At 37.8% G+C, this 15,770-nt stretch overlaps 2 protein-coding genes across 9 annotated transcripts in view; both read left to right on the top strand.

Moving 5' to 3' along the window:
• Nucleotides 1-2,167, top strand: part of LOC140853319 (isoamylase 3, chloroplastic-like) — an 18,913-nt gene extending 16,746 nt beyond the window's left edge. The window contains exon 6 of the mRNA XM_073247792.1: nt 2,102-2,167. Coding sequence (XP_073103893.1) covers nt 2,102-2,167 — 66 coding nt within the window. The remainder of the gene's footprint in view (nt 1-2,101) is intronic.
• A 1,521-nt stretch (nt 2,168-3,688) lies between these two features.
• Nucleotides 3,689-15,770, top strand: part of LOC105060617 (isoamylase 3, chloroplastic) — a 91,141-nt gene continuing 79,059 nt past the window's right edge. For 5 of the 8 annotated variants that reach the window (XR_012136529.1, XR_012136530.1, XM_073248174.1 and 2 more), the window contains exons 1-3: nt 3,689-3,907; nt 14,331-14,379; nt 14,468-14,542. Coding sequence is in view for 5 of the 8 variants with exons in the window: in XM_073248174.1 (XP_073104275.1) it covers nt 3,750-3,907; nt 14,331-14,379; nt 14,468-14,542 (282 nt within the window). In the remaining 3 variants the exon portion in view is untranslated. Of the gene's footprint in view, nt 3,908-9,921; nt 10,155-10,238; nt 10,389-14,330; nt 14,380-14,467; nt 14,543-15,770 lie in introns of those variants that run through there. The other 3 variants (XM_073248175.1, XM_073248176.1, XM_073248172.1) reach the window with 2 other exon arrangements.

The raw sequence follows: 15,770 nt of genomic DNA, 5'->3' as shown, positions 1-15,770 counted from the left end.
TAGGAGAGGAGCCATCACAGTAGGAGCAGGAGCAGCCGTTGAGGACCTTCCTGAGAAGGTCCAAGCGACCACGGACACTGCGACGTCCTTGTGGGACTTAATCTTTTTTAGATTTGTACTTAGTATTTTTGAAACTTTTATTGTACTATTTTTTATACACTTAATATTTTTATTCTATTTATATTATTAATTATTATTTTATTTTATATTATTTAATTTTAATGATCGGATATTATGCTTTGTGGATATGGATACACATACTCTAATGTGTCTTAGAATATTAGGAGAGAAAAAGTTATGCTAAAAGGACTATAGAAATTATAACTAAATAATAATAATATATCGAATAATTTATATTATAAAAATGAATCAGATGCACTGGTTACATCATCGATTTGGTACGGGCACTGAATATGCCTGAACGTAACGGTGCGGTATGAAAAAAAATTAATTAATTTAAATAGAGAAAGTAATTTGAAATGATATTTTTTATTTAAATTAAAATTAAAATTTTTATTTTTTAATATTATAATTTTTATTTTTTTTCATTTTTTCTATTTTTTATATTTTTTATTTTTTAATTTTTTAAGATTTTTTTGGGATATTTTTTAAAAAAATTAATTTTAAATGAGAAAATAATTTAAATTTATGTTTTTATTTGAATTAAATTTAAATTTTTATTTTTTAAAATTTAAAATTATAATTTTTATTTTTTCTCATTTTTTCTTCTTTGTTTGAAATATTTTTTAAAAAATTAATTTGAAATGGAAAAGTAATTTGAAATATATTTTTTATTTAATTAAAATTAAAAATTTTATTTTTTTAAATTAAAATTATAATTTTTATTTTTTTCATTTTTTAAATTTTTACTTTTTTATGGTATTTTTTTTTTTTTTATTTTTTTGACATATTTTTAAAAAAAATTAATTTGAAATGGGGAAAGTAATTTGAAATGATGTTTTTATTGAATTAAAATAATTTTTTTTTTTTTTAAATTCAAAATTATAATTTTTATTTTTTTTCTCATTTCTTTCTCATTTTCTTTTTATGATATTTTTTATTTTTTAATTTTTTAAGATTTTTTTTGAGATATTTTTTTAAAAAATTATTTTAAATGGAAAATAATTTAAAATTGATCTTTTTTATTTGAATTAAAATTAAAATTTTTATTTTTTAAAATTTATTCAAAATTATAATTTTTATTTTTTCTCATTTTTATTTTTTTATGATATTTTTTAAAAAAAATTAATTTGAAAAGGAGATTGTAATTTGAAATGATGATTTTTATTTGAATTAAAATTAATTTTTATTTTTTAAAATTTAGAATTATAATTTTTTATTTTTTTCAATTTTTTTATAATTTTTTTATTTTTTTTACATCAATTTTTTTCAGATATTTTTTTAAAAAGATAATTTGAAATGGAGATACTAATTTGAAATGATAACTTTTATTTTTAAAATTAAATTTTTATTTTTTTATAAATTTAAAATTATAATTTTATTTTTTTATTTTTTTAATTTTTTGGAAAAAATTAAATTCAAATAAATAATATTTTAAAAACGCCATTTGAAATGATATTTTTTAAAACGCTATTTGAATGACTTTTTGAAACGTCATTTGGAATGGCATTTATTTTGATTGATTTTTATTTTTTTTCATCACGTGAAAAATAGGAGAAAAAGTGGACAGTGTGGCATCATAAAATACCATTCAAAATGAATTTTATTCTGTTTACATCAATCTGATAAATAAATTAAAAATTAAATTATTTTTATAAATAATTTTTTTTAAATTAATTAGGTAAAGTACTCTCAAACGAACCCTTAATTACCTTTAATTTTTTTTTTTTTTAGTTGGATGATATGACATTTGATATTTGAATATATCTCGACAGTTTAAATCCAATCACAATATCCCATGCACAATGGCGATATAGATGCATGTGCATCCATCTATTTAAGTTTTCAACTTTTCACTGCCATCGTTACTTCCTTTCCTTCCTTTCTAGGCATGCATTTTTCTCCATAGCTTCTCAAGAGAGAATTTAGCAGACAACATGCTTTCCGCTTAGTTTTCAATGCTTTTGTTTGATGATTCTAGAATTTAGCCAGAAGTATCATCTACCACAATCACTCAAACGAGTACAAAGCAGAAGAGCTTCCTTAAAGCTTCACATTATCTGTTTTTTTTTGGTAAAAAGCTGCATATTATCTGTTTGAACCAGCCTTGCCTGACATCTGATGGTGAGAAGGCCAGCGCAAAGATACAAATTTCCTTACCTAAGCTGCACTCCATGTATCCCACTTCAAGGTCGTGAACTCTTCTTTTCGTTTTTTCCCGGCCACGTACGCCCTCCGGAAGCCGAGATGCTCGTGAAACGGTGAGATCTGGTTGACTTAATAGCCATATATAAGATAGTATAAAGTAAATTATCCTAACCTCTCTTGTTGAGATAATTACGCGACCCCATCCAACAATTCGAATGTATATATAACCTCCACATCAAGTATAAAAAAATTAAAATTAAAAAAATAAATTATAAAATATTTTAATTTTTTTGAAAAATTAAATAATAATAATAATATTAATAAAAATTATCAGATATATTGATAATTTATTTAACAAAAAAATTATTCAATGAAGTCATGTATTGATGTATATAGTAAAAGTTAGATAGTAATTTTACTATGATATTTTTTATAATATTTTATTATAAAAAATATTATAAATATTATATATTATAATTTTATATTTTTTAAAAAATATTATTTTATTTTTTTTCTTTCTTTTTCATGGTTCCTCCACTAGTCTCCCTCCTTCTGCTTCTCCATGCCCATGCTCACTTTCCGATGCCATCTCGACTGCTTCGAATGGTCCTCTACCCACAACTCTTTCTTCTCAGCTTTCGGTCCGCGGCTCCTCCATCTCCCTCCATCAGTGACTTCTTTGCATCTCGTGCTCACCCACGGCTTGTCCATCCCTCCATCCGCCCGTGGTCCCCTCCCCTTCACCCAAAGTGCCTGTCGATCCTCTGCCCTCGATCCACAACCTCCTACCCCCACCTCCCTCGGTGCCCTCTGCACGCACCCGCATTCCCCCCTCCCATATTCTCGCAGCTTCCGTGTGTTGTTCGCGCCCTTCGTGCACTCACGGGTTCTCCACCCACGATCACCCCTCCACTGGCGATCGCGGCTCCTTCACCCACGGCTCCTTCGTCTTTGCTGGTTAGAAAAAAATTTTGAAAAAAAATTTAATTTAATTATAAAAATTATTATCAATTTAATATTAAAATATTTTTGATTTTTAAAATATTTATCAATTATATATATAAATATTTTAATTTATTAAAATCCGGATGATATATCTTTCATCTAACCGTCGGAAATATATAAATAATAAAAGGTTGAAATATTTTTTGAAAGAGGGTAACAAAATTTTAAAAATATAAATTTTTAAGATTTTGTATAGAATATGTAATTATCTCAAATTTTGGGGGAGATCACTGTAATTTAATTTATTAAAAGAAATTTATTTATGTGTGAGGTTAAAAAACCACAACCGCACGCGTGTCCACACAGCCCACGTGGGTTGTCACGTTTAGCAAGGCAAACCACTCCGCCACCCGTCCTCCTGGGGCCGGTCTCGGAATCCGATCCCCTTTTTTGTACGTCAGAATATAATCCTTCGCTCATTCTTTTCTTCTCTCTTTTGGGCTCTTTTTCTTTCTCTCTCTCTTTTTCTTTCTTTCATGGAATCTCTTCTTTTCCCAGTCCTAGGCCAAGGAATAAAGGCTTCGCCGGGGTTCGGTTCCAGTACTAGAAGCGATGCTCGACTGCTCGCATCCGCGGCTTTTCTCTCCGGGCCTTCGGCGCTTCGTTATTCGCCTCCATTCCGATTCGAAATGGGGTAACGTTTTCCGGTTTCTGTCTTTTCCTCTGTTCGAATTAATTTATTCTGGATTTTTTGATGGGACTTTGGATCTGTACTTGGATTCTGATTCTTTTGAATTGGTTCTGTGGGTGTTTTTCTTTTTCTCTTTTTGAAGGAAATGATGGGCGACCAATCTAATTTATAACTCCGTGGGTGTTGGAGTTATATGGATTTGCTTGTGTTTTATTTGAATCTCTGAACCCATTTGGTTTTAGTCCTGCCTAGAATCGGATAGTGTTCCTATATCTTATGACCGAGTATTTTCAAGATTTTAGCCTTCTGAAGGAGTATGGGTCTTCACAAGGTTAGAGAGAACTGAAACATAGGGTTCTGACCGAGCAATTTGCAGCTTTAAAAGAGAAATGTGATGACAGACGGTGATTTGGAGTAAGGCTTAGATGTGCTGGAGTGAATGGATGTTGGTGTACAGTTGAAGTCAACGATTTAAGTACCATTTATATTGCTCTGTGGTGGTTATACTGGATCGTACTGGTATCGTCACACCTAGCGTACATAATGTGCTACCGACATTTTACCTCTACTCTACAATGCTGGCACCAAGAGGTGTACGGTGTACTGTATCGATACCGTAGTGTAGCATATTGGTGTATACCTGTACATGGTACTGCACCTTTATTTTACTATGCTGGCACCAACAGGTGCGCCAAGTGTAGTTACAGTACTTAATTATGTCAGGCCATACTGCATGGGGAAGGTATTGGTATAGGTATAGGCATTGATACTTCATCCGCTGGTTGAAAATTTGTATGCCTCTTGGAATATGCTGTTTTTTGGTTACCATGATACGGTGTTTATTTTGAGCGATGTGAATGATTGAGGCATTTGCTGGTAAATTGGTTGACTAAGCGACTTTTCACTTGAACAACTCAAGACAGAACTGGTGGAGTAGCATATTTGCTGGGTGACTTGCATTGGAATTGGTCAAACATTCTCGGTTATTGAGAGAAAGAAGCAAAACCTCGCTCTCTGTGTGTGTGTGTGTCTGTGTGTTTTTCTTTTCTTTTCGGTTTTTTTGGGGGTGGGGAGGTAGGGGGGGCGGGGAGAGGATGTTTCATGTTGATCTTTCTGCCAAATGCCAAACATGACGGAAGCTGGTAGTATAATTCTCAGGTAATTAAAATATAACTGACAATTAAACAACAATTTATCGCTTGGAGCTGTCAAACTCATTTAGATGGCATCAGATGATCATAATGCTGATGACATTGGCATCAGGAAGAATTTTTGAGTATACATTCTCTTTTATATTGGAAACTATTTGATGGCAGTCAGTTTCAAATTTTATATTAGTATGTAGCTCTTTCAACCATAATGGTTTATAAACTATGAACAACTAAGTAAACAAAATGTGGCTCTGTATCAAAAAATTTTCTCTTATTTTGGAACCATATTGTTTTTGGTTCATTGTATTGATCAAGGTGCTGAATACACAAGTAGGAATAAGACATATCATGTCTATGTCAAACATACAAATTTGTGACACAATTGGATATAGGACATATTTGAGAGTCTGTTGCTGCAATGGAAGAAGATCTGAACTAATGACCTATTAGACATTATGGTGTAGAGCCAAAGGATCGAGACAACCTATAGGGAGTTTGGTATGAATTAGTCATTCTGGATCCCTTCATGAGTCTAGAAGAGATGCTTGGTGCCCCTTCTTATGATGCCTGATTCCACGTATATTGTAGTCGATTTTTCAGTTTGACACCCTATTACTTTTATTGATTGACATAAAAAAAGTAGAAGTAGACTGTAATGCTATGCACATGTAAGGGTGTTTGACTTTTTTTCTTATAGCTTTTGTTTGGATAAGTAAATTAGTGTCCCTTCCTGAATTTGGAAAACTGGTTGATTTGTATGAATTGAAGGTGAAATGGCTTATAGGTGTCGGGGTATTTACCACCCAAACTGCTAGACCTAGGTTGAGTGGTTGGGCGTGGCTTGAGCTTCGTTTGCCTCGAACAAACTCATTCAAATGAGAACCAAGAGCTATGCCCAAGTATCTTTGAGGATGGGATTTTATGTCCACTCTCTTCTTCTTTTCCACTATTTGAAGGTAGAAGAAAGAGGAAGGGGGACAATGCTTAGGGTTGATTTTGTGTTGAATCATCCTCAAATTTGCAATTTTGGAACTGGAAATTCCTTCTAGTTGGGCAATGGTGTTGCTAAAACCTTTTTTGTAACTCACTAAAAATCTAATCAAAATATTGTATTTAATTGGAAAATCAAAGGAAAACTCTATTAAAATTTTAATAGAACTTGTTTGCTCTTTAAATTTATTCTTAGAACATGAAATTAATATTAAACAAATTTGGGTGTTGTGGATTGAACCTCGAAATCTGCAAATAAAACTAATGTAAATCTGAAAACACCAAGAAAAATGGTGCTTTTTTGGCTGATTTTCGGATATGTTATTAAGAGAGCATTGATCTACATCCCCACCTCAATAATTATTTTAGCTTTCAATATATTGAATTATTTTTCATAAAAATTAATTTTTAGATAATATTAAGCTACAATTTTTTTGGAGAAATGGTTTCATGCATGGAATGCCGAACCAATCCGAACGGGACAGTTCGGAGCGTACCAAATGTACAGTCAGTTTGTTAGTGCGGTTTGGGCATTCGATTCAGAATGCCGGTGAAATGAAGCAAGAGAGAAGGAAAGAGAGGAAGAGAGAGGGGGACAAAAGGAGAGGAAAAGTGTTAGGGATGCATTTGTGGGGCAAACTTATCAGCATCGAGTCAGGAAGAAGGGCGCAGATACTGTGCATGGAAGGAGGGAATTATGCCAGCACAGCAGGAGGTTAAGTTGGTTTTAGATTTTGCTGTATCAGGATTTGGTCAAGGATTCTGTCAAGGCGAACTATTGCTTATGTTTCAAATAAAGACTTGCTGAGCTATCTTGTTGTTTACGCTCAGAAGTCCTATTCCTATGGGATTGTGTTATATTTTAATTTCATTGTATTCATGTCTATTTAAAGCCTCAGTTGATGAATAAGACATTCAAGTAGAATTTTCTTCAAAAATAGAAAGCACAAGGTTTGTGGGTTCCTCAGACAAGCCCCCCCCACCTCATCCAGGTAGGTTCCACAAAGAAAGGGCGTAACATTAACAAGGCAAAATCATCCATTTCGGAGGAAGATTATCCCGTTCGTCATCCCTTAACGCGATCCTTGGCCCGTTCCATAACATCTTGGTATCAGAGCAAGGCGTTATGGAGAACTCATCAACAATCAAGATCGGCTGGAGGTCCTCCTCCAACGAATGGAGCAATGAATGGAGCAGCGAATGGAGGCCCAACGACAACAGTCTGATGCCCGAATGGAAGAATTAGCCCACCATCTATTAGAGATGCAGAAGAAGAATACTCTCGATCCCCACATTGGGTATGACACAGGGAGTAGTAATAGTTAGCATGCCCCTCGTCACCAAGCTGAGGAACGACAGGGGTAAATCTCATTCCTAGGTATGCCAAACTAGATTTTCCTACTTATGATGGTTCTGATGACCCTTTGGGATGGCTTAATTGTTGTGAATAGTTTTTCGGAGTCAACGGACTAATGAAGCTGATAAGGTTGGGCTGGTTGCATTTCACATGTCTGGGAACGCTCAGCTTTGGTTTTATTATCGAATTGAGCTCGAAGAACCTGATCTATCTTGGGACACGTTTAAAAGCTACTGCCATATGAGGTTTGGTCCACCGCTCCGGAGCAACCCTCTGGGCGAATTGGTCAATCTCAAACAGACTGATTCGGTGGATGACTACGAATAGCAGTTTCAAGCCTTACTCGCCTGAGCCACCACGGTGCAACCAAACCAGCAAGTTGATTTGTTTACTGTCGGGCTGTCAGAGGGACTAAAAGTAGACGTGGAACTTCAAAACCCACCCAATTTAGTTACTGCCATGAGCTTAGCAAGGGCATTTGAGAGGAGACATCAAGGGGGCACCACCGGGAGTAGCAGGCGGATTTCATCGACCTGGTCTGTGGAGAGGTCGGGATCATTTGCAGCCCCTGCCTCGTCTCGCATGACCAAACCCCCACATAGTGCGGCAACAAGCAGCGTTAGGAGCACCCCAGCACCGTTCTTCAAGAGACACACGGTCGGAGATGGCGGAACGCCGTGCAAAAGGTTTGTGCTTTAACTGTGATGAACCTTACTCTTTTGGTCACCAATGCAAAAGACTTTTTTGGCTCAAGATGGAAGATTGGCCCGAGAATGAAGGAGTTGAGGAACAAGCGGAAGAAAAGGAGCCCGAATTTTCTCTTCATGCCATCTCTAAGAAGCATCATTCTCACACCATGCCGCTAAGGGCTAGAGTTGGAGGCTGGCCACTATTGGTTCTGGTCGACTCGGGTAGCATTACACAACTTCATCAGTGAAGTAGCGTTTCACCGCCTAAATTTGCCTTTGCAGCGTCATGAAGGACTGCAAGTCTTGGTGGTTAATGGTGAAAAAATCCCAAGCAAGGGACTTGTGTAGAGAAGTTTCCCTTCAAGTTGAATCTGACTCAATTGTGGCAGATTTGTATGTCATACCGTTGGGAGGCTTTGATCTTGTCCTAAGGGTCAAGTGGCTGGAAACCCTAGGGCCCATATTATGGGACTTCTCTTCTCTGACTATGATTTTCCAAGTTGTAGGGAGGCATCTCATGTTGCATGGGAATCAGTCTCAAGGAGGACCAAAGGTGCTGACTATGCAGAAAGAGCCAGAGACATTATCTCAGCTAGGGGAGCTTGTAACCGAGTTTTCTGATCTTTTTAAGGAGCCCACAGATTTGCCCCCAATTCGGAACTGCGACCATCAAATTTGTTTGCTCCCAGGAACCAGTCCGGTGGTGGTTCGGCCTTATCGATATCCGCACCTTCAAAAAGATGAGATTGATAAGCAATGTGACACCATGCTTCGGCAAGGGATCATTCAGCCTAGCCGATCACCATTTTCCTCTCCCATGCTGTTGGTACCAAAATGGGATGGAACATTGCGATTTTGCATAGATTACTGAGAGCTTAATGCCCGTACAGTGAAAGATAAATTCTCAATTTCCGTGGTGGGGGAGCTTCTTGATGAACTTCATGGTGCTAGGTACTTTTCCAAGTTGGACCTTCGTTCTGGGTGTCATCAAGTGCGAATGGACAAGGCGGATGTGGAGAAGACTGCTTTCAGGACACCATGGGCATTTCGAATTCCTGGTTATGCCATTTGGCTTAACAAATGCCTTGTCAACATTTCAGGCCCTTATGAATGAGGTATTCCAGCAATACCTTCGCAAGTTCATTTTGTTGTTTTTTTGATGACATTTTGGTTTACAGCAAGTCATGGGAAGAGCACCTCCATCACCTGCGAATTGTCTTTGAGCTGTTGTGAAGTCATCACCTCTTTCTCAAAAAATCAAAATGTTCATTTGGAGAGCCACAAGTTGCTTACCTTGGACATGTGATCACCGAAGCTGGGGTGTCCATGGATAAAGAGAAGGTCCAAGCAATCTTGGAATGGCCTACACCGCATTCAGTTAAGGCTTTAAGGGGGTTTCTGGGCCTTGCGGGTTACTACCGCAAATTTGTGAAGGGATATGGCACCATCGCAGCTCCTCTGGCTGCATTGTTGCGCAAAAATTCATTCCAGTGAAGCGAAGCCATGGCAGCTGCATTTCAGTCCTTGAAGACAGCCTTGACAAAAGCTCTAGTCTTAAGGTTACCTGACTTCTTCGATAACTTTGTTGTTGAGTGTGATGCTTCAGGTGGCAGTGTAGGGGCGGTTTTCAAAAGGGCAGCCAGTGGCCTTGTATGGCAGGAAACTAGCGGACCGGCATCACAAGCTGGCAGCGGATGAGTGGGAATTGATTGGGCTAGCCATGGCTATGCAACATTGGAGGCCTTATCTTTGGGTCGGTCCTTCGTCGTTAAAACTGACCATTATAGCCTTAAATACTTGCTAGAGCGGCATCTTACAACTCCTTCACAGCAGCATTGGGTGAGCAAGCTTCTAGGCTTTGATTTCTGGGTGGATTACCAGGCGGGTCTTCTCAACAAGGCTGCGGATGCTCTTTCACGACGCGACACTGAGCTGGAGCAATGCTGTGCCCTATCCATGTCGGTCGTCCCTTTGTTCGATTCGGTGCGGGAAGAGGTGGAAGCCACAGAGTCTTTGAAGATGCTGAGGGATCGCATTTTGCAGGGCCAAGAGGAGGGTCCCTGGTTGGTGCACGAGGGCCTTGTTTACTCAGGGATCGTGTCTATTTATTTTCTTCATCACCTTTGATATCTTCTGTTTGGCGGTAGCACATGATGGAGCCCATGAAGAGATTCAAAAGATGCTCCAAAGGGCTCAACAGGACTTTTATTGGCATGGGATGAAGTCCACGGTTAGAGAATATGTGGTAGCTTATTCGGTTTGTCAAAGGAACAAGGTGGAGCTTCTGCATCCTGCAGGTTTGCTACAGCCTCTGGATAACCCTCATCATATTTGATCTAATATTTCCATAGATTTTATTGATGGTCTTCCGAAGTCAGGAGGCAAAACAGTGCTCTTTGTGGTGGTTGATAGGTTCTCCAAATATGTCCATTTCATCCATTAGCTCACCCGTACACAGCTACCTCGGTTGTGCATGTCTTTTTCTCTAAAATTTTTCGGTTGCATGGCCTCCCTGAGTCTATTGTGAGTGATTGGGATGTGGTCTTTACAAGCCATTTTTGACGAGAGTTGTTCCATTTGTTCCAAGATAACTCTCTCCTCTACTTATTATCCTTAGACAGATGGGCAAACTGAGGTGGTCAATCGCACCGTCGAAATGTATCTGCGATGCTTGGTTGGTGACAAGCCAAGGCGATGGGTGGATTGGATTCCATGGGCTGAATACTGTTATAACATCTTGTTCCACTCTTCTCTCTGCAGTACACCATTCCGAGTGGTCTATGGAAGGGATCCACCTCGACTTCTTTCTTACGTCTCTGGATCCTCTAAAGTTGATGCTATGGATCAGGCTCTCCAGGATCGTGATGAGGTGCTGCAACTCATTCGGGAATGCCTTCAGCAAGCCCAACACCGTATGAAGGTTCAGTATGACAAGGGGAGGCAAGACCTTAGTTTTGCTTTAGGTGCATGGGTTTGGTTGCGTTTGCAACCTTACAGGCAAATGTCAATTGCGGGTTCAGAAGAACCAAGCTCACTCCAAGGTATTTTGGTCCTTACCAAGTTCTCCATTTGGTGGGATCAGTCACATACCAGCTAGCTCTACCACCCAATGCCAAGCTTCATGACATTTTTCATGTCTCCCTTCTCCAGCCATACCATGGTGATCCTCCTACTTCCACACCTCCCTTACCTTCCATAGTTGATCGCCGTGTGACTCCACAGCTTGCCTCCATTTTGTGTGCCCAATTGAACTGTGGACATTGGGAAGTACTGGTTCTTGGGCAGGGCTACCCAGAGACTGATGCTACGTGGGAATCTGTATCTTCATTCTGGGCTGCCTATCCTTCCTTTGAGCTTGAGGACAAGCTCTTTGTCCAAGCGGGGAGTGATGTTAGGGTCCTAGGGATGCATTTGTGGGGCAAACTTATCAGCGTAGAGTTAGGAAGAAGGCCGTAGATATCGTGCATGGGAAGGAGGGAATTATGCCAGCACAGCAGGAGGTTAAGTTGGTTCTGAATTTTGCTGCATGAAGATCTGATCAAGGATTCTGCTCGAGGCGAACTACTTATGTTTCAAATAAAGACTTTATTGAGCTGTCTTGTTGTTATGCTCAGAAGTCCTATTCCTATGGGATTGTGTTACATTTCAATTTCGTTGTATTCATGTCTATTTAAAACCTCAGTTGATGGATAAAACATTCAAGTAGAATTTTCTTCAAAAAAAGAAAGCATGAGGTTTGTGGGGTTCCCTCAAATGAGCGTCCATCCACTCTCATGATAGGTTCTGCAAAGAAAGGACATAACATTAACAAGGCAAAATCATCCACTTTGGAGGATGATTTTCTCGTTCGTCATCCCTTAACGCGATTCTTGGCCCGTTCCCATAACAAAAAGGTTGGTGGTGGCCTACCAAGGCCATCGAAGCCTTTGAGGCTTCGCTCTCCTTCGTGAGAGAAGGATAGAGAGAGATAAAGAGGGGGAGGGAGAGGAATGAACTGAGGGAATGTGATGGGGTTGATTTTTGCCGTTCGGGGCCTTAGTAGCCCTCCGATGGCCTTCCTGTCACCTTTCCCTTGATCTATTCCTCTTCCTCCTCCATCTCTCTCTATCTCTCTCTCTATTTTTCTCTCGTAGAGAAGGCTGGAGCCCTGAAGGCCTTTGCGGCCCTTCGAGGGTCTTTATGGCCCTTCGGTGGCCATCATTGGCGTCTTTGCCGGCCTCCCTTTCCTTTCCTTCCTCTCTCTCCCTCTCCCCTTTCTCTCTTTTCCTCTTTGGTTCTCCCTTTCTCCTGCATTTGTTTTCGTATCGGTTCAAGTCTGGTACGGTCCAGTACAGGCACATACCAACCTGTATCGCCAACTGACTGGTACGAGTCCAGTTTTGAGTTGGCGAACATTGGTTTTTTGTCCGTGCTAGTGATGTGCATATTCAACAAAAAATTGGATCATGATGGATGTGACTTATCCATGCTCCGTTTCACCTAAGTCTGAAATTAGTGTAAATTTCAAGTCAACCTGATGAAAGCACCTCTTTTTAGGTTGATTTTTTTATCTGTTGTGTGCATGAGACCAATCTACAGAAGATCTTAAAAAATTAATTTAAAAATTACTTTGAATTTAGAGATATGATAATTTGAATTAATTATTTAAAAATTAAAGATTAGTATTTGAAAAAAGTACAAGTATATTTTTATGTAATTAAACACCATTTATGGAGATAGATAAATGCGTTCACAAAACCTTTTTGACCAGTTATCTACATTGTAATTAAAATTGTGATAGTGTTTGTAGATGTTATTTGATCACACAACATAAGGTGAATGCACTAATGAAACATGTGTGTAATTCATGGTTTGCCTTACCGGCATGTACCATCTTGTACTGTGTGTGTTATACCATACCATACTGGTACCGAACCGGGATTTAGTATGTCGAATCAACCCCAGTATTGGACATATTGATGCTGCACCAACATGGTACCATATGGGTTTAAGTACTGAGACAATGAACCTTGCTGTAATGAATTTGCTCTTCAAGCCTTGGTATAAAGTTATATATCAAGAAAATGGTGCTACTGATTTTGACATGCATAGAAGACCATGACTAGGTCAAACAACTCAAAAACAGCTTTAAGACTAGAAACATTATAAGAATGTGAAACCAGATTTTGAAAGCCAGATAAGTCCATAGCAAGGATGTGGGGCCATATCTCTTTGTATACGGCTCAGCTCAGCTCCCTTTGTTGGTACGGTCATTGGATTGGTGCATACTGTACAAACCAGGCCTTGTCTCCTGATGATGTGAACCTTGATTCCTTCACATCCCTTTGTTTGGCATCCTCTTGAGTCTTGAGTCCTGATGCAGCAATCCTGATGTAAAGGCTTTGTCCATGAAAAGATAGTACTCATGAAATGGTGGATCAAATTGAGATTATGACAAAGGAGTGTAACTCTTTCATGCTGCTAACTAGGTCTATGAGTTCCTCATGATTTTCATTTTGCATTAAAGGGTTGTAACAATAAGAAATATTTTTCTAGGTCAATTATTTTATGTGCTTTTACTTTTTGGTTTTCTGGTCTCTTGCTAGCCTACAAGAGAGATGATGTTGTGAAGAAAGGAAAGATATTTCGTCATAAAAATCAGAATGAACAAAAGTCCTCAATCCACTAGCTTGGAACTCTGCAGCTCACCCAGAGCTATAAGGCTGGGATAAATTGTTTCAGATAACTGTTTGCAATGATATTTAAAACAATAATGGTTTCTCCATTCTGAGGGACAACATGCTTCCATGTGGCCATCAGTGTTGTTTGAAAACCTGAAACTATGCCCACTCTTTAGGTAAATATGCTTGGTGTCTGTTTTTGGACAGTCATGCAAACCTTACCTATGGTGGTTCTAGTAGGTTTGTAATTCTCACAAGTTGCTTACAGTCAGTAGTTCCTTTGTAATTACAATGCATGGTGGTAATGAAGTTGTTTCTATAGTTTATGCTTTAATACATTGATGCCTCTGCAACAGAATACCCTCATTCTTGGATATGTCTTTTGCTTTATTTCCTTCTCTGTGTTGAAATGTTCCAACTTATTTCCTTTGCATTCGAATGTTCCAGCAAGTTGATGTTTCTTTTTTGATATGCCCTTTGGTTTCTTCTTACATTTGGCAAATGGCAACATGCTGGAATATCTTGTCTAGAAGTATTTTTTTTGGGATTTTATCTTGTGTTTTATTTAATGCTATGCAGAGTGAGATTGAGCAAAGCAGCTTCCAGGTGGCGAAGAAAATTCGGCAAGGCATCTCTCTCTCCCCCTTCTCTTCAATAACTATTTGTTGATTAAATCTTATTTTCCAACTCATTTGGAAAGAGAATTCTTGACATAGTTAAGACGAAGAGATCCTGTTGAGCGTACAACCAGAAATGTGTATGACCAACATGTTCAAGAAAGTATGGTGAAGGTATGATGAGTTTATTGGCTTCTTTCTGGTTAATTTTTCCCTTTGTTTGTTTTTGAAGTCTCCTCATTATCTCACCTTTTTTTGCAATCACTGTACACATTTTTGATGCTATCAGGATCTTGATTGTGCTTATGGTGATCACTTCTTCTGAGATGCTATTTCTAGGCATTGCAGTTTTGGATATACTAACTACAGATACTAGATCTGAACATATGTCGTGTCCAGACAATGGTTGACATCTTTTGATAACCGAAGAAAGAAAAGAGATTGGTAAATGAGAATGAAACAGTCTGATTAATTATTTGATACGTAGAAGCATTGGACTCTATCTCTTCTCATCAGAGGAGATAAGGCATGTCTGATTAATTTTTTCCTCTTCATGCCAGTGATGGCTTCAGTGTTCGGACCCAGCCACATGAGGCTGGACTCCAAACCTAAACGGATATAATACTATTCTAGCATATTGTACTTATAAACTATCAAACACAATCTTGATGGTAAAAAATTATGACACACTCTCATCTTTCCAATATTGTAACAAGGACATAATTGATATGAGTAATTTGAGTAGAGTACTTTGTAAATGAAGCAGAACCAACTTCATCACATATCTCTTCTCATCTCCATGATCCTTGAAGTATGATTATTCAACAACTATGAGGATTTTAAAGTCAAAAGCATCACTTATTTAACTATCGGAAATAGGGCTTTGCATCTCTCTCTCTCTCTCTCTCTCTCTCTCTCTCTCTCTCTATATATATATATATATATATATATATATATATATATATATATATATATATATATATATATATATATATATATATATATATATATATATACACGTACATATATATATATATTTATATATTTCTTTATTTGATACTTGCAATGGAGTAGATTCAACTTGTTTTTCATTGCAGTGAAGTGCGAGAAATATTTCTGGAATAGAAGGGTCCTCCTTGAACCTATCCTAATCAATGAAAAAGCTTAGATGGAGGTTTTAGTAATTGTACAGAGGTAAATTGTAGGCACCATGGACTGGTTCTGCGACATATCATGGTGTTATGCCATTTTGGCTGAATATGCATACCCATGTTCAAATGATAACATGGTGCATATTGTATGACAATGATATGGTCTGACATTTCTAAACCTTCCCAAATTGTGGATAGATCAGATAATCTTGTAATTATGTCTAAATTTTATGACTTTCATATTTCTATTG

The sequence above is a fragment of the Elaeis guineensis genome, chromosome 13, assembly GCF_000442705.2.
Source record: "Elaeis guineensis isolate ETL-2024a chromosome 13, EG11, whole genome shotgun sequence".
Lineage (NCBI taxonomy): Eukaryota > Viridiplantae > Streptophyta > Magnoliopsida > Arecales > Arecaceae > Elaeis > Elaeis guineensis.
Note: the sequence above shows the minus strand (reverse complement) of the source record. Positions and strands in the feature narration are given on the sequence as shown.